General features: G+C 40.8%; 2 protein-coding genes across 3 annotated transcripts in view; one reads left to right on the top strand and one right to left on the bottom strand.

Moving 5' to 3' along the window:
- ASB5 (ankyrin repeat and SOCS box containing 5) overlaps nucleotides 1-9269 on the bottom strand; it is an 88159-nt gene extending 78890 nt beyond the window's left edge. The window contains exon 1 of one of the 2 annotated variants that reach the window (XM_061177181.1): nucleotides 9037-9269. Coding sequence is in view for 1 of the 2 variants with exons in the window: in XM_061177180.1 (XP_061033163.1) it covers nucleotides 6235-6311 (77 nt within the window). In the remaining variant the exon portion in view is untranslated. Of the gene's footprint in view, nucleotides 1-6234; nucleotides 6539-9036 lie in introns of those variants that run through there. The other variant, XM_061177180.1, reaches the window with a different exon arrangement.
- Nucleotides 8816-17733, top strand: SPCS3 (signal peptidase complex subunit 3). Its single transcript, XM_061177182.1, has 5 exons — nucleotides 8816-9111; nucleotides 10519-10594; nucleotides 12612-12686; nucleotides 15864-15979; nucleotides 16953-17733. The coding sequence occupies exons 1-5, from the start codon at nucleotides 8969-8971 to the stop codon at nucleotides 17083-17085; spliced, it is 543 nt and encodes a 180-aa protein (XP_061033165.1). The 5' UTR covers nucleotides 8816-8968; the 3' UTR covers nucleotides 17086-17733.
- The last annotated feature ends 373 nt before the right edge of the window (nucleotides 17734-18106 follow it).

The raw sequence follows: 18106 nt of genomic DNA, 5'->3' as shown, positions 1-18106 counted from the left end.
TCCTTTAGGGCTTTCTAAATGTGAAAATTTATGACATGGGAGATAGTCCTTGTGTCGGGGTCCCCTCAGTTTCGGTGATTCTCTACAAGGACACACAGGACTCAGTATACAGTCATGCTCACAGCCAAGGTTTACGACACTGAAAGGATTACAAAACACAATCAGCCGAGGGCAACTGTGCATGGGAAGCCGTCTGGGGGAACCAGGCACAGACGTCCAGGACCCCCCCGCCCCGTGGGGTCACACAGGATGTGCTCCATTCCTCCAGCTGGGGATCGCGACCACACGTGCAGTGCGGTCCACCGGGGAAGCGTTCGACTCAGTGCCCAGGGTTTCTACAGGCGAATCGTCATGAAGGCACCCTCTGCCTAGCACGTACCAGTATTCCAGACTCTCAGAAGGAAAGCAGGTGTGGCACGAACCACATAGGTTCTACCGACAGTTTAGGGAGAGTGAGCCGCTTTTATCATTTAGGGGAAGTTTTATACCAGTTCAGGGAACCGTTTACCAGCCAAGTCCCCAGATGCCAGCCAAGGGCCAACCCTGCAAGCAGGTACTTCTAAGGGCAGCAGTCTCAGGCCTATTGGGTTAACCCTTCTACACAGTTCCCATAACTATTTCCCCCGTTTATATCCATCCCAGGTGCAGCTGGCTTTGTTTGCCAGTGGGTATCTAGAAACTCTTCTATGCTAAAGAGAACTCAAAGGAGCAAGAAGTAATAAACCTCACCAGGCATGGTCTGAATTTCTGGATCTTACTTTAGAGCTTTGGTGGTCTGCACTCATTATAGCAGGGTACTGGGCCAACTCCATACTAGGACCTGATGCCCCAAAGCTGGCCTGAGGTTGACAGCCCTTTCTCAGGCCCCTTTACCTCAGCTGGGACGAGCTTCCTTGGCATGTGTGTGCAGTGATTGCAGGGATACAAATTAGAAGCTGGATTTTCCAGTGGCCAGATGTCTAGCATGTTAGAGATACAGTTGGAACAGTGGGTTTCTGGGTGGGTCTGAGGAGGCCAGGAAGAGAGAAAAGCTGACCAGGCTCTTCAACTAAGAGAATGGCACAGCTTCACTAGCAGCTTCTCACTTTCCTGAAAGGACAGTTGTCTAGATGCTATGAGCAGAGAAGTTGGATATTAATTGCCTAGTCTATCCAAAGAATCCCAATAACTTTTGGATGTCTTTGATTGTCTAGAGAATATGGAAGGACTTATTGTTTTTCATTTTCCTTGGGAGTGTGACATTTAGATCCACAGAAACCAAGGGTCTCTGGGATAATTTCCAATTAACTGCCCTGCCCCGACCAAGGAGGCTCCATAAACTATTCTGGCCTGTGCACGAGGGGCAGGCAGCTGGGAACCCACGCGCTAACCTGTCATGCAGGCTAACAGTCAGCGCACACAGGTGGGCCAAAGACAGTGGACCGAAAGGCTAGGTTCAAAAAGCAAGCCTGACAAAGGAGGGCCCGAGACAGGAACGAAGACCCAGAGTGCAAAGCCGAGATGCAAAGAGTGACAACAATGGAAGGACAAAAGTATGGAAGAGCGGCTGCTTGCAGGAATGTTCTAGAGGCTGATGATGAACTTTATAAAAGCCCCACAGCCTCCTGAGTGGAAACATTTGCTTCTTTGCTTCATTCCAAGGGCCCTGGGCTGAACAGGTAATTTTCATGTAAGTAACAAGGAAAATAAACATACATACTGTAACAAAAATTGAAACATATTCTTAAATTTCCTTAGTGCCATAGGAGTCATGCTTGGAAAAACTTTAACAGACACAAAATGACCTGAAAGCAACAAGTTTTGTTTTGTTTTGTTTAAATTACATAGTCCTTTGTCCCCTCAAATGCCCAGAAAGTGGTTTTCCTTCTGCTTAAGCATTTTGTTTTTCTGGTTTTCTCTCTTTAAAGAAATGCATAGGAATAGAACTGCTAGAATTATAAGACTGGCATGGTCTATTTAACAGTCATTAACCAGACAAATATCTTGAAAAAAATAGTTTTGAAGCTATCTGTTTGGTTAAATACACGTATGATAATATGTACTCCAAGAGGCTCTACATAGGATATAAAAGAAGTCAGAGATCCATGCAATCAAACCTAGGAGGTAAGGGTGACATAGACGATGTAACCATAAAAATTCATTATAACATAAAATTAAGTTATCAATTCTGGTTTATGTAAACAAGTTTCTGAAAGAGCTCAAAGCAGTGAAATCTAGGTAAGTAGAACTTGTCAAGGAATATTTGGAAGAGGCAGGGAAGCCTGAGTTGGAACCTAAAAGATGGGAAGAAAGTGGAGGGGGAGAATAGAAGGGGCGAGCGTTCTAAGTGAAGGAACAAGAGTTAAGGCCTAAGGAGGCTGACAGATCAAGGCACTGGGAGCTAGGGGAGAAGGTGAGTGTTGGAGAGACAAATTTGGCAACGTGGGCTGGACTTAGAGCTCTGAGGTCTTGAAAATCAGGTAAGAAAAATCAAGGAAGTGGCAGAGACAGCATTTCATAGCAGAAAGGGGGCTGACAATTTTGGAGAGGCAATTCACAGAAAATACTAATGAGCGATAAACATATTTCATCTGTAACCTTACATTCAGAAATGCAAACTGGCAATCAGCTCAGCATAAAAAACAAAAACTCCATGGTTGTTAACTGTGCCTGGGAGTGTAAATGGGCACAACCTTTTGAAGGCTATTTGTCATTTATCACAATTTGAAACACATACAACTTTTGGATCCACGCACTGGGAGAGAAGTCTTTGAACCTCTGTGTTCACGCATGTTTTGCTGGGTATGCCAACCATGCAAAGCCCTGACTTCTCTTTACTCAGGCCATTTCCCCAGTTGTATTTGCAGTGGGCAACCTTCAGGGAGGAGGTGATGTCTCCTTGCTTACTGCTTGCTAAAAAAGGGTAGGTTCCTCAAGCTTAACATTCCTCAGCAAAAATGCAAATGATGTGGGCACAGCTGACATCCGGGCCCTCTGTGCCACCCCTGAGGGACTCGGAGGCCAAGAAGAACCAATTCAAACATGATGCTCGTGTTGCCTGCTGTGTCACAAGTCACAGAGTCCTTAGTCTCTGACCCACGAGTCTCACATCTCCTGACTTCATCCATGAAATAGTCCTCCATGAAACTGCAGCCATGAAATGCCAGTGAACTGGTGCCAGGGTTGGAATTTGGGCTGAATGACTTGATATGGATATTTCCCAGAGTCCTTGGAAGTACTCTCAGTGTAGCAAAAACCTAGAGGCTATGGATGAAATTATAGGGAAATTCACAGATGTACCTGCTCCTTCCCTCCATCTGCACTGCCATCGCCTTGATTCACATGCTCAACATCTCACGTCTGAACTACTGCGATAATCTCTCACCCGGTCTACCCGCTGGCAGTCTCATTCTCCCCTAAGAAACTACTTATCTACCTAGAGACCCCATGGTCTTTATATTCAAATGACCTAAAATTCCCAAAGGTTCCAGCTGTCTCCTGGATGATGCTCAAGCTTATCACCCTGGCATTCAAGCCTTCTACAATTTGTCCTCAGCCTTTATATCCAAGTTAGCTTTCACTTGATACCATTTTACCCATTTACACTTTAATTTATTTATTATTTTTACTTTTGGCTGTGTTGGGTCTTCGTTTCTATGCGAGGGCTTTCTCCAGTTGCGGCAAGTGGGGGCCACTCTTCATCGCAGTGGGCGGGCCTCTCACTATCGCGGCCTCTCTTGTTGCGGAGCACAGGCTCCAGGCGCGCAGGCTCAGTAGTTGTGGCAAACGGGCCTAGTCGCTCCGCGGCATGTGGGATCTTCCCAGACCAGGGCTCGAACCCGTGTGCCCTGCATTAGCAGGCAGATTCTCAACCACTGCGCCACCAGGGAAGCCCACTCATTTACACTTTAAATACTTGTCATTTGTGTATGACATGGATATTTTTTCTGTGAAAATTCTTCAAAAATATAGTTCATGGATTCAGGGCACCTCAATTCAACTAGAATTTTTTGAGCATCTACTAGGTACAAGGTTCTGTCCTGGACATTGAAAGGGATAGAAAAATGCATGACTCTCCATGATGGACAGTATAATCTATAGTCCCTTGATGAAAAATCGTTCTAATGGGAGTCCTCAGTGGGTCAGACCTATAACATACTCCACGGCAGCAACCTCCTTGGGTAGCCTGGTGCTTCTGGGGCACTGTACACATCCTGAACAACAGCACATGTGATTACAATGTTGTCTCTTTAGGTTTATCTACTTTTCCCACAGCCTAACTGCCCATGTGCACACAGCTTTATTTAAAGTATTCCCTAAGTTATTCCTCTTCCTTCTTCTTGGCTCAGTGTTACACAAGAATAATTATTTGCAAATAAGCAGATGGAAGCTTTACCTTTATCCTGTGGTTCTTCCTACTCTTGGAAAATATAACTAAGCATGTCTTCCCCAGTTGACCACTCCCTATTTATTCAAATGCTGACAAAGCACTCCAACTGTTCCTCTCATAACTGCCATCAGGTTCTCAGTAGAAATTATCAAAGAGGAGAAGACATTTAGTCAAAAAGTGCTAAACCTTAACTGAGGTCTACAGTATTATTTTAGATGAATAACAGCCTCAATTTCCTTCCATGCAATCTTGGCATTTGACAAGCTAGAACTCAGATCGAAAAGCATTAAGAGTAAAAGAAGAATACTTCATGATGCTAAAGACTACCATTCATAATGAAGACATACTATTACTTAACAAATTTTATAAAGCAGAAAGTATAAAGATTAGAGGAGAAACAGACAGAAACACAATAATTTGGAGACTTTAACACATCTCTCTCAATCCAAGAAAACAAAGATAACAAAAAGTTAATAAGGATATAAAAGACATAGATAACATAATCAATAAGATAGATCTCATAGATATATATCAAGCTCTGTATACCATTAGCAGAAAATATATAACCTTTTCAAGTGCACATTGAATATTCACAAAAGTGACATTTTAGGCCACAAAGAAGACCTCAATAATCCAAAGAGTAGAAACAACATTCTCTGTCTACATGAAATAAAATCAGACATCAATTTAAAACAATCAAAAGGAAAAAGGTCCCTCCTCCTGGAAATGTAGCTCGTGCGCGCATGTACACACACGCACACACACACACACACACACAATTAAGCTACCCCTCAGAAGAGAAATACAAAATTTAAACACAACTGATCAAAAATTTTAGCATACAGCTGAAGTGGTTATCATAACAATAAAAATGAAAATATATCAATTAAATATCTAATCCTTAAAGCTAGAAAACCAAGGAAAAATGGAATGGAAATAGTTGATAATGTTAAAAACAAAAATTAATGAATAAGAAAACAAAGAACTGTAGAATTAATTAGGAAATGTAAAAGATAGTTCTCTGAAAAAATTCAACATAGAAAAAATACTAATTAAAATAATAAAAAAGGGAGAAAGCACGCATATAGGTAATTACAATGAACAATCAATAACCATCAAAAAAGAAGAGTAGCATCTCATGGTAATTTCTACCCAATTTTTAAAGATCAGATAATCCAAGTGCCACTTAAATATCCTAGTGCATACGGGCTTCCCTGGTGGCACAGTGGTTAAGAATCCGCCTGCCAATGCAGGGGACACGGGTTCAAGCCCTGGTCCGGGAAGATCCCACATGCTGCGGAGCAACTAAGCCCGTGCGCCACAACTACTAAGCCTGCGCTCTAGAGCCCTCGAGCCACAACTACTGAGCCCACGTGCCACAACTACTGAAGCCCGTGTGCCTAGAGCCCGTGCTCCACAACAACAGAAGCCACTGCGATGAGAAGCCCATGCACCGCAACGAAGAGTAGCCCCCGCTCACCACAACTAGAGAAAACCCACGTGCAGCAACGAAGACCCAATGCAGCCAAAAATAAATAAATAAACAAAAATTTATTTAAAAAAAAAAATCCTAGTGCATAGAAAAACAAGGAAAACTTACAAATTCATTTTCTAATCTGAGTATAATATTACGACCAAAAAAGAAAAACACAGATCAATTTCACTTATGGATATTTATGGCAAAAACTTAAAAATTAATTCATCATGACCAAGTGGAGTTTATTCCAGGAATGTGCAATGGTTCAATATTAGGAAATCTGTTCATATAATCCATCATATTAATAGAGTGTCTTAGTTTGTTCTGGCAGCTATAACAAATTACCATAGACTGGGTGGCTTATAAATAACAGAAGTTCATTTCTTACAGTTCTGGAGGCTCAGAAGTCCAAGATCGTGGTGCCGGTGGATTCAGTGTCTGGTGAGAGCCGGCTTCCTGGTTCATAGACTGGCAGTCTTCTCATTGAGTCCCCACATGAAGGAAGGGGTAAGGGACCTCTCTGGGGTCTCTTTTAGAAGGGCACTCATCCTACTCATGAGGGCTCCACACTCATGACCTGATCACCTCCTGGAGGTTCCATCTCTTAATACCATCACACTGGGAGTTAGGATTTCAACATATGAATTTGGGGGGATGGGGTCACAAACATTCAGTCTATGGCATAGAGTTAGGGAGAAAAATTATGCAATCACATCCAAAGATACAGAAAACACAGGTGAAAATAATTCAACACTCATTCATGTTAAAGAACACTACTCAATAAAAAAGGAATTAGTGGATATTTCCTAGATATCAATATGATACACACACACACACACACACACACACACCACTTACATCACAAAGCCACTATCTTACTTGCTGGAGAAATGAAAGGATGCTAATTATCTCCATTATTGAGGATTTTGTTAGAAATATTAGCTACTGTGATGGACAAGAGAATACAATTAGAAATTAAAAAACTGGAAAGGAAAAGGTAAAGTGTTCTCTAATGTACATGGTATGATTAAGTATCTAGACAATCCAAAGAAACAATGGGAGAATTACAACAGAATAAGAGCATTCCCCACCCCATCCCCATTCTGCTTCTATTGTGGACTTGCATGTGGTTTTGGAACTCCCAGTCACTCAAGTTCAAGCCATGATGTCATAATAATAATAATAGTAATTTCACTTGTGCTTTCACAATCTACTTTCCACCATATTTTGCACACACCCCTATCTAAGCAATTGCTAAATCATAGATTTTTGACTCGGAAATGTCCCTTTCAGTCTTTCTTTTTTTTGTCCCTTTGTGGTCGACCTCAGGCACTTACTCTCTACATGTAACTTATAAATGGCTGTCTGTTCAGTGATGCCACTCTTGTTTAACATGTAATTTCTTGTGATATAAGATCCTAACTCCTTGGCCAGGTTTTCTACAAAAGGCCCTTAATATACCTTTCCAGGCTCTTTTCCACCTAATGCTTTATACATACATTGTTCAGCTGGACCAGACTGCTGGGTATCTCTTACATAAACCCATACTTGCAGTCCCGTATCTTTTAGAATACTCTCCTTGGACATCAACACCTGTAACAACAAGCATCCCTTCTCTAAGTCATCCTGTAATAAGAATACCTAATTGTTTTGTTTATGCACTGTGCTAAGTATTCAATAAATCGTTGCTTTATTGAATAACCTCTGGCTGCCTGGAAGATAAAAATTTAGGGTTTTAACTCAACTAAGGATCTCTTCTTAGTTCATAGTTTATCCGTTTTTCATTACTTGGCTCTGCTCCAGTTTAGCAGGGACTTTGCCTTATTAGTCCTGTACTCTAAAAGCCTAGAACTCTACCTGGAACAGTAGGCACTTAGTAATAATTCTAACTGCATGGCTGTATGAAAACTGAGTGATTAATGAATAATGCAAAGAAGCAAGGGCTCAACGATAGACAACATAAGCCAGCATCAGGATCATATCATCACTTTCTGGTTTGCAGGTATCTCAGGTGTTCGTAAACTCTTCTGGCTTACGGACAGAGAATTTTTTAAAAAAATTAATTTCAGCGGATTCCTGGGCCCTCTGAATCCCATTTTTATAAGTACAAAAAAGCCAGCCTCGTTGCAAAAGGAACAAAGGTGTTGGCAGACAGTATATTTAAGCTCAGGGACCGGCACCGTTATGAACCCTACGGCCCCTCAGGGCCATTATGTATGGATGGCTTGCTAATGTTAAATTGTAAGTTTATGTATTTTATAGTACATATCTTCTTTATATATCATACGTATTAAATATATTATGTAAATAAAACTTAAATTATACTTCGTGCGACATAGCGATTCCACAGCCACCACCGCCTTTGATCCTAAGGACCTAGTGAGGTCATCCTTTCAGCTCCCCAATACACCTTGTTAAATGGACAATTTAAACTGGGTAGCAGCATCCTTATCGGCTAACACAGCGTTAGCGGCCGCTGGAAGGCAAAGCATTAATAGGAACTGGTCTAAGGTTGGGCGCGGAAAGACTCCCACGCCCTCCCAAAAAGCCGAAGTTCTAACTTTGACCAGGTTTGACAAAGGGGACGACTCGGCGCTTTCTAAAGCGCTGCTTCCAAACGCGACACGTCAGGACACAAACCAAACTACCTGGTCCCGCTGCTGGTTTAAAGTGCAAATCGACGGAACCTAAGCACCCAAGAAGCCGCAGCCCCAGAACACCTGCCATAAGGGCGGGGAAAGGACGGTGGGCGAGCCCCCGGCCGGACGAGGGGAAACCAGCGCCCAGGAGGCGGGCCTTCCGTGGCGAAGCCCCGCCCCTACCCTGCTGGTCGCTGATTGGTGGCGGCGCCAGGCCGCGCGCGGAGGGGCGGGCCCCCGCGCGGCTCCGGCTCTCCGGTTCGGCGCGTCCCGCCCGCTGGTGGGTGTGTCCAGGCGGCGGGAGCGCGCGCGCTCTCTCGCGTCCGGGGACCGGAAAGGAGGCGGGGCCGCGGCAGCGTGTGCCCCCCCCACCGGAACGCGCGGCGCAGGCGGCGCAGGCGGCGCGGCTCACAGGGAGGTGGACCGCGGCCGGAACGGGGTCCCGGGTGTGCGTGGGGAGCGGGTTTCGGGGCGTCGGCCGCGATGAACACGGTGCTGTCGCGGGCGAACTCGCTGTTCGCCTTCTCGCTGAGCGTGATGGCGGCGCTCACCTTCGGCTGCTTCATCACCACCGCCTTCAAAGACCGGAGCGTCCCGGTGCGGCTGCACGTCTCGAGGATCATGCTGTGAGTACGGCCGGGGTCGGGCGGCGGGGCCGGGCGTCCGGGCCGGGCCGGGGCGGGGGGCGCCGAGGCCGGGCTGCCGCGCGGGCCGCCTCCCCGAGCGGCCTTCGCCTCCGGGCGGACCCCTTGGGGGCGCTCCCTCGGCTCCCACCCTCCGCCGCACCTTCCCGGGCTTGCTCTTAAATGTTCGTTTCGAGCGTTGCTCGGGTCGCTGCCTCCGCTTGCTTCCTGTGCCTCACTTCCCTCGCCCGCGCCCGGCCAATGAGGGAGCACCACACCAGCCCAGCGGGCCCGCCCGGCCGCACCCCCGCCGGCGCGGGGCTCGGGGTCCCGGGCGCTCCCGGCCCGGCTCGCCCCCCGACAGCCCCTCCGCAGGGTCCGTCCCCCTCGTCCCGCCGCCGAAGGTACCCGCGGCGCCTGCGAAGTTGGCAGGAGAGGTTCGGCGCTCCCAGGCGGCGTGCTTTTAATTTTATTTGTGAAGGGCCAGCCGCTTGAATAAATCTGCGAAAATGCCCGAAGTAGAATTTTGAAATGACATTGTCCTTTCGCTAATGCCTATTTTTTTTTATGCTAATTTTTATTCTCTGGCACTTTCTTCGATTCGTAGCTTTTTTTCCCCCCCCTGGTTCTCGTGTCCTTCTTATCTGTGCCATCTTCCAACAGATGCTCCCTCGTCTTCAACCTTAGTTTTATTTCTGAGTCACAAACGCCAACAAGCCGGTCATCTAATGGCTAGTCCCCACTTTTTTTTTTCTTTTCCTCCCTGCGTTGATGTTTGTTAGGTGCTGTTTTTTAGATTCCGATAGACTCAGGCTGGACATCACGAGCGCTGTCTGCCCTGGGAGGGCTTAGGAGAGGCTGGCTCATGGTACACACTGAACAGCTGTTAGCTGCTGTGAATCTTGAGCAAGCGTCCTACCTTCCTGGGGCTTCATTTCCTTTTTTCTGAAGTGGAAGTAATACCCAACTCGTAGGCGTGTTGTGAGGATTGAGATAATTGTCAAAAACACATAGTGGCCCTGACCCAGACACATACATACATAGTACGTGCTCAGTGAATAGTAGTTGTTCATTTAATCTTGGTTTCCATACCACCTTGCAGTCAAATGTAATTTTCTTCTACCCAGTCTACCAAATCACTTGACATCGAGTATTTCCACATTCTTGGAGCACTTTTTTTCTCCCCCTGGGTTTTGTTAGGGGTTCTTTGAAGGTAAATGAAAATAGCTGAAGACCTACTTTTATACTGGATTAGAATGTTTCTATTGTCACACTTACAAGTTTCTCTGATTTTTACTTGTTTCTTTGTGGGATACAGCTAGACCCTGTCTTTCACTTATGTAAGGAATTTTGTGAGTTTTGTATGCTGTTATGTTTGAAAGATGGTGAAACTATTATCTTTATTTCTAGAAAAAATGTAGAAGACTTCACTGGACCTAGAGAAAGAAGTGATCTGGGATTCATTACATTTGATATAACTGCTGATATCCTTTTTAGAAAATATTTCATTGCTCTTTCTCTAGTATTACAATGATATACATATTTAGTGATTTGCGGGACAATAAGTATGTTTATCCATTGAATCAGTCAAACCTTGGAAATTTCTATGCCTATGTTTTCATCAGTATAGTCGTGTTAATACCTCCTCGTTCAACCTTGAGAAAACTTGTATTTATAGATTGATGAGTTATTATTGTGTGAACACAGTTTAAATTCTTCACAGAAACATTAAATAGATCTAAAGCTACAAGAGAGTTTGAATCTGTATTTAGGAAAGAAAATAAAATTAGATCATTTAGATTAAAGAGGGAAGAATGTAAGCACTACTCAGCCTACCTAGCTAGATGTAACGTTTCATGTACAATCCCAAAGAATATGTCCATGTTTTGTGATAGCAGAGGGAAACATATGTTGAAAAAGTGAATTGCATCTGCTGTGATTCAGAAGGTCATTGTCAAATGATTATTGGTAAACCATATTGGCATTTTGCCATTATCGCTCTTTTTATAAGTACTTTTATAATAAGAGTCAGAGAAATCGTAACAATTAAAAGAGTTACTTAAAATGGAGGTGATTTAAATATTTTCTCTTTATTTTGAATTTCCGCCTTTTGACACCTCTGATCACTGGGCCAGTTTAATCTTCTGTTAGGGTCTTAGATTACTATCTTGGCAGCATTGTTACCTGCCACTTCTGGGATGTCATCTGCCTTTTTAAGACCCCAGGATTAAAATTGGTTATGGAGATTGAACTGTCTGAACTTGTGTAAAGCAACTATCTGAACAGTGGAAGCAGATTATCTACGTGGGGAGTTTACCTGACATGTCTCTTTACTAGCCTGGAATTACTTTTAACTTGATTTTTTAAGAAATAAATTACTAGGTTTAGAAGTAGACTAGGAATTAGTTCTCTAGGCACTCTTCTAGGAAATAGAGTACACCATCAGAAAAGTCCCGTGTTAAACTTTTGCTTTTAAGTCTTCATGTCGTTAAAAAAAAAAAAAAAAATCTAAGCTAGTGAGAGAGAGTTTGGAGCTAGTGTGAAAGTTGGAACTTTGTGTATGTGGGCAATTATAGTGAAATTTCCTGATATCTCAACTATTATATTTATGTATTCTCAATTTCATCATTTGTAGTTTAGATTTTCTTATTATGGCTGCTAAAACTTGAAATTGTACCTGTTTTTATAAAGAGATATTTAAGACTTCTGAATTCTAAAATAGTGATTCTTAGTGGATACACATATCTAAGAGTGGAACATCATGAACATGTAGCTGTTAGTATATAAACGGGTATAATAAAATGACTTAACCATTTACATATGATGCTTAATAAAATCCAAACATTAACTCAGTTCATTTCTCAGTGACACCAGTCTTGTAATTAATCCTGGTGAGTTTTTTTCACTCGGGTACAAACTAATGAAACCAAATTGGTATTCAGCTGCGTACTCTTACTAAAGCACTTCATGGGTTGAGACATTTTGATCTCTCCTGGCCTATGTGCAAAAATGATCTGTACAGTTTACCGTACTTGGTTTAATTACTTGAGCCTAGTTCACTTTTGCTTAACATTAAGTTATATTGTGGTGATTGGTTATACTCAGAACTCCAGTGGAATCATATGTGCTTGAAATACTAAGTCCTCTTTCTCTTAGACTTAGTGGGTTGATTTTACAGAAAACTAAATTTTGTATTTCTCGGTTAAGTTTGTATTAATCGAAGTATCTCAGGTAGTAGTGCTTAGAGGAACAGGGCAGGATACTGATAATCTCACTGATATTTTTTGACTTTGGAATGAGCTGGATTTTACAATATATCATCTTCTATATATTTTTATTAAATTAGAGGCCCAGTATGTTTCTGGGCCACCTCTCCTTTTTTTTTTTTTTTTTTTTAATTTTAGTATCAGTATTGCTATGAATAATTAATTTAAGAATAACTAAAATCTGTTTTAAAGTTGTATGCTGCTTTATGATTTATACATTCCTTAATTTATATACATCTAGAAAATATATTTGATTGGAATGTTAAGCAGTTGTTTCTTTATTTATCAGCCGAATATTCAACAAAAAATAATGTAAGTATATGTATAGAAGTATTTTCGTAGATATTTAAAACCTCATTCTTTAGAAAAGAATATAAATTTTATATATTCGAAATATCTGACCTGAGTAATTTAGTAAAAATCACAAGCCCATGGAAAGGTGACTCTACTAAGAAAACTTTATCTCCTTTGGTAGCTTCTGTCTTTTTTGTTTTTCTGTCTGCTTCTACAGCCCCCCTGCATTGTGGTTCGCAAGAGTGGGGTGCAAGCAAGGTAATGCCTAGATATATAAGAAAACAATTAAGAGCTACTATTTCTTTTCTTATGCATCTAAGAAGAGTTGCCAGATTTTCAGTTTATTCAGCTTTTTACTTGGTGTTAGGCTGGAGTGGCAACTTCCAAGCTCCTCATGTGCCATACTGGAAACCAGAAGTCCATTTACGTATTTCTCAATTTAAAATAAGAGGGAAACGATGTGAAATTTTACTGATACTCACTCTGTGGACTGACACGGATACTCATACTCGGTCCTTAAGTCACATGGTCACACGCCTCCTAAAACATGCACCTTCTCTGGAGGAAGGGGGGGAATTGTGTAGGGCAAGAGGTCAACCTGCTACATACATTTATTCATTCACTTTCAGCACTTTGCAAAGTTGTGCAATGTGTACCCAGTTGAGTAGATTATATCGTCTAGTTTTAAATAAACTAATCCTCACAAATGGAAAAATGGTTAAAAAAAATTCTTTCAAAGAAATCACAGATTGAAGAGAATGCTAACGGTCAGACACGTGTGAGCGTCCGGAAGACGGCCGAGCTGACATGTCTGCTCTTCTTGAGCTGCTCAGCCACGTTAAAGGATTAAAAAAAAAAATCAAAGAGATCCAATAAATAGTTGGTTGAGAACAATTTAGCATTAGTCAAGAAGACTATTTGAAATGCACATTTACATTCACTATCAATAATAATATATCTAATGATAATACTAATGTGTATCATGTACGTAATTTGTAAATAAAGATGCATAGTTTGGGGTTGGTTTTCAAAATAATTCGTTATCAAAAATCTTTGGAGACTATTTCCAGTGATAAGCTCCAAAAGGATGTTGCTGAACTATGGGTATATGAGGAAATGAGGAGGTCGAATTACTCCTCAGCTAAGTCCTCTTTAAGCTAAGATATTCTCTCTTCACAGCTACCATTAGAGATAGACGGCAAGATACTTGAATCAGTGAAATTTGTAACTTGTGCTTACAACTCTATTACCCAGATATGTAATGAAAAGCTGTAAAGATAACTAATTTGTGAATCGTCTCTTAGATTATTTTAAAATCCATCTAAATATTTCTATTTTTCCTCTTTTAATACATGATGTGAGCTGTTTTGATAGTCTTTTATTAAGCCATATATCTACAATTAATTTATATTGAGAAATACTTTGTTTTGAGTTGTACAGGACTCATCAGTTTGAACACTTAAAGTAGTCTTTTTAATCATAAATTAGAGTTGATTAGAAGTTTTATAATTAAAAGCTATTAAACTCTTAGATTAAAATCTATTATAACATTATTAAAACTATTAGCTTGTGACTGAAATTTATTAGTCCAGTCTGATTTAGAGCTTTTGTTGCAGATAGGAGTAAGGGTTAAAATATTTATATGGCATATTGATAAAACAGAAATCTTCTTAGGTCCTAAAAGTGTAAGGTGAATGATTCTGATATGTGCATTAACTCCAAAAGGTGAAACCTGTGGAATCAAAATGTGCTTCTGTGTTGTTTTTAGCTGAGTTACCCTTATGTTTTGTTATCAGCATAGCCTGAGGTAATTCGTAGTTAAGAGGTGAGTCTACTTCTGTATTGTATTTGAACTGTATATTCATTTTCCAGGGATGACAAATTAATCAGCTTTATTTGTTGATTGGTTTGATTAGTTGACTGGAATCATTAGCCCTTCAATTCTTTGTATATTTATTTTGAGCATATCTTTTATGGAGGATACTTTGTTGGGCAGTAAGAATATTGGGTTGAATAAGTTTTGATCCCTAAAGAATCCCTTGAGAATCAACAAAGCGTTAAACAGAAAAAGCTGCTCTGAAGATAAGAGTGACAGCTGTAAGCACAAGTATTCTGCAAGTCTCAGCACATGATCCAAATAAATATGTCACCTTCTTGGTGATGGATATACCTGAGTCAGATTCATAACTCTGATTTACTCCAGCATGGCGAGTAAGTTAATACAGTTTGGAATTGGACAGATCACTGCTTTGGTGAATGAATAAATTTACATAAAAAGTCATTTTACTTTGGCATATCTTTGATTCTGTGTTCTTTAGTCTTGATGTTTCTGTTTAATGTTGGAGGGTTTAAGGTGAAGATTTGCACCCCTTTTTAGAAATTAACTGCTCCACGTTTCTTCTTAGTTAATGCAGAGCAGTTGGCCTCACAAGCTAATGGATGATCGCTTCATAAGAACACGTTTCTTGGCGTTTAGAAGTGGTTACAAGTGTGCTTTTTCTCCATTTCGTAACTCTAATTTTCCAAACGAAACTTGTTTATGATATGTCAAAGCAGTGGCTTAAAAGAATTGTCTGACTTCTAGGATTTTGCCATAGTAAAACAATAATGTGCCTATGTTTTCTTAATTTAAAGGAAAAAAAAAAAACCTAAAAAGGCTTCATTTCTTTAGTGATTCCTTGATAATTTAAAAACCTTGGAGATACATAAATTTTCATGAGATAATCTAGCAGCAGTGACCTGTATTAGCAGTGTGATCTACAGGGATTAGTTCTCTCTGTTTCCCTGGCACCATGCAGCGTCCACAGAGTTGGAGGGTCTCAGAAATTTTCCAGGGAAAAGTGATTTAAAAGAATGCTTCCCTTCTAGGGATTCTAGTGCCTTCTGTTTCTCCTAGGGCCTCACTCTGGAGAGCACAGAAGTCTAAAACCTTGCATTAAACTTTGAGGGCTCTAAATAATACAGTTGCCTTGGCAAAAGGGGTGATTTCCTTTAGGGAAGTATCTTTCTTTTGTCCAGGAGAAGTTTCACTCCTGTAGCTATCCACTTGTTACCATTTTGTCTGCTTTAAGATTTTAGCAGTTCCCTCAAAGTTGGGTTCATTCATATAAATTAAACTCTTCGCTTAACATACTTTTGAAGCGACAGAGATGCTGTATCTGTTGAATTATCTAATTAATTTTTATTTTAACATAGGCTCTGAACCAGGTTGTTCTGTGGGACAAGATTGTTCTGAGAGGGGATAATCCAAAGCTGCTGTTGAAAGATATGAAAACAAAGTATTTTTTCTTTGACGATGGAAATGGTCTCAAGTGAGCAATTCTTTTGTCATTTTTTACGTGTGATGTTACATGAAGGGGAGAGAAAGACGTGATGTGTTTTTATTTTAAAGAAAAACAGCTAAAAAGAAAAGTTGAGAGAGAAGAAAAGTATTTATACAGATGTGAACTGGAAGATGGGGTAGAAATAGTACCGTGCAAACCCAGGTCTAAAAACATACCCAGGTCTAAAAACATGCCCAGTTCTCTCGCGTTATGGCAACTGTGATGGTCAGACGAGGAGGGCCTGGGGCGTCTGCCCTTAAGGGCACAGGGAGCCTGGGCTGCTGACGCGGTAGTGGGACTGTCCTCAAAGGGCTCCTTCGGGGATGTCAGTAGGAGGCTGCCTGGCAACCTGAACGAGGAAGCCGCGTGTGGGTCTAGGACTTGATACTGAAGTTTCTAGTTTTGGTTCACTTAACCTCTCTGAACCTCAGTTTCCTTTTATACAAAATGAAGGAATTAGAACGATTGATCTTTTGGGTCAGTCTTAGCTCTTAAGTTCTGTGGGTCAACTTTGGAAAGGATTTTAGGGGAGAGCTATTTTAACCAAACCTGGTTTTGCAGATGAAAAGTTTCCAGCCCTGGGAGAGTTTGACTGATTCAGGTTTGCCCATCTGGATAATGATAGAATTAGGTTTCAAATCATTGTCTCCTGATTTCTAGCTCAGATCTCTCTGTTTTCTGTGTTTTACTCACTTAAGCATTTTGGTTGATGGCTCGAATAACTGCGAGTGTAAGTGCCTTTAGGTAGGTCATTGTGGGAGACCTGCAGTGAGAATGCTGGTGTCTTCCAGCATCGTCTTGGATTTCAGACGACTTGGGAAAAACTTGTGTGTAGATTAGAATTCCAATTAGGAATAGCTGGTTAAAAATAAAGTATTTGATACCTCAGTGCTTGAATTAAAACGTTTTTATTGAACTACAAATGTTTCTGCTGACATCTGTTTATTATATCTTTTTATAGGGGAAACAGGAATGTCACTTTAACCCTATCTTGGAACGTTGTACCAAATGCTGGAATTCTACCTCTTGTGACAGGATCAGGACATGTATCTGTCCCATTTCCAGATACATATGAAATAACGAAGAGTTATTAAATTATTCTGAATTTGAAACAGCATATTTTTATACCTAATTAATTGTATCTTGTTTATCTTTTCCCTTGCATCTTTATTTGTTTTGGGTTGTTAACTTTTTTTTTTTTTTGGTTTAAGAATGAACATCAAAAGGCATATTTGAAGGGAAAGGGTAATGTACTACTAATTTTCCAAACAAAAACAAACAAAGGCCATCAGAGTGGAGTATTATAAGAATAAGACAGCCACATGAGAAGGATTTGTGAAATATTTATATTTGAAGTATTCCCTGTATTTCCATTATTCTTTATGGAATATGAAGTGAGCATGAAGGGTAGTTAAAACTTTCAGGTGCCTGTGGAGTTATGAGAACTCTATTTATGCCTTGCATTTATGCAAGTTTACATTGGATGTGATTTAGAAGCAGACATTCTCTATTATCTCTTTTAGGGTATGTCTGAATACTGGAAAAATTAATACAGTTGTTGGTGAGAAGCCTGGTTTACAAAATAGCGAAAAGTGATGAATTTTATTCCATTTGTCTTAGGAATGCCCACAATGCTTGTTTTTCTGACAGGTGACTAGCAACTTTCTCCACTAAAGACTAAATACCTCTTTATATGCTGTAAATCATTCTAAATCATTTTAAAGTCTCTTAAGTCAACCAAATGTGTGTCTTTCAGTGCTTTCTCTAAAAAAGTTCCTTGGTACTATATCTTTGTGTGATTTTTTTTTTTTTTTTTAACATTGCCATTGAACGTTGAAAATGTTTGCATGGTTTATCTAGTGAGCATGCCTAGTGCCACTGAGTGGTAATTATTTAAGTTTTTTTCTAGGTCCACATTTGAATAATTATTGGGGTAATAATAATCAATATTTGTTGGTGTGCGTTTCCATTTACAAGCACTCTCCTATATTTTACTGTATGTGACCCTCAATAATCTAATGAGGTAAGTAGTGCAAATGTTAGCTCTTTGCAGATAAAGAAACAGACTCAGAAGTTTGTGGAATTGCTTCAAGGTTATTACATAGCTAGCAAGGA

Source organism: Eubalaena glacialis, chromosome 20, assembly GCF_028564815.1.
Source record: "Eubalaena glacialis isolate mEubGla1 chromosome 20, mEubGla1.1.hap2.+ XY, whole genome shotgun sequence".
Taxonomy (NCBI): Eukaryota; Metazoa; Chordata; class Mammalia; order Artiodactyla; family Balaenidae; genus Eubalaena; species Eubalaena glacialis.
The sequence above is the reverse complement of the archived record's forward strand: the minus strand, read 5'-3'. Positions and strand labels throughout refer to the sequence as shown.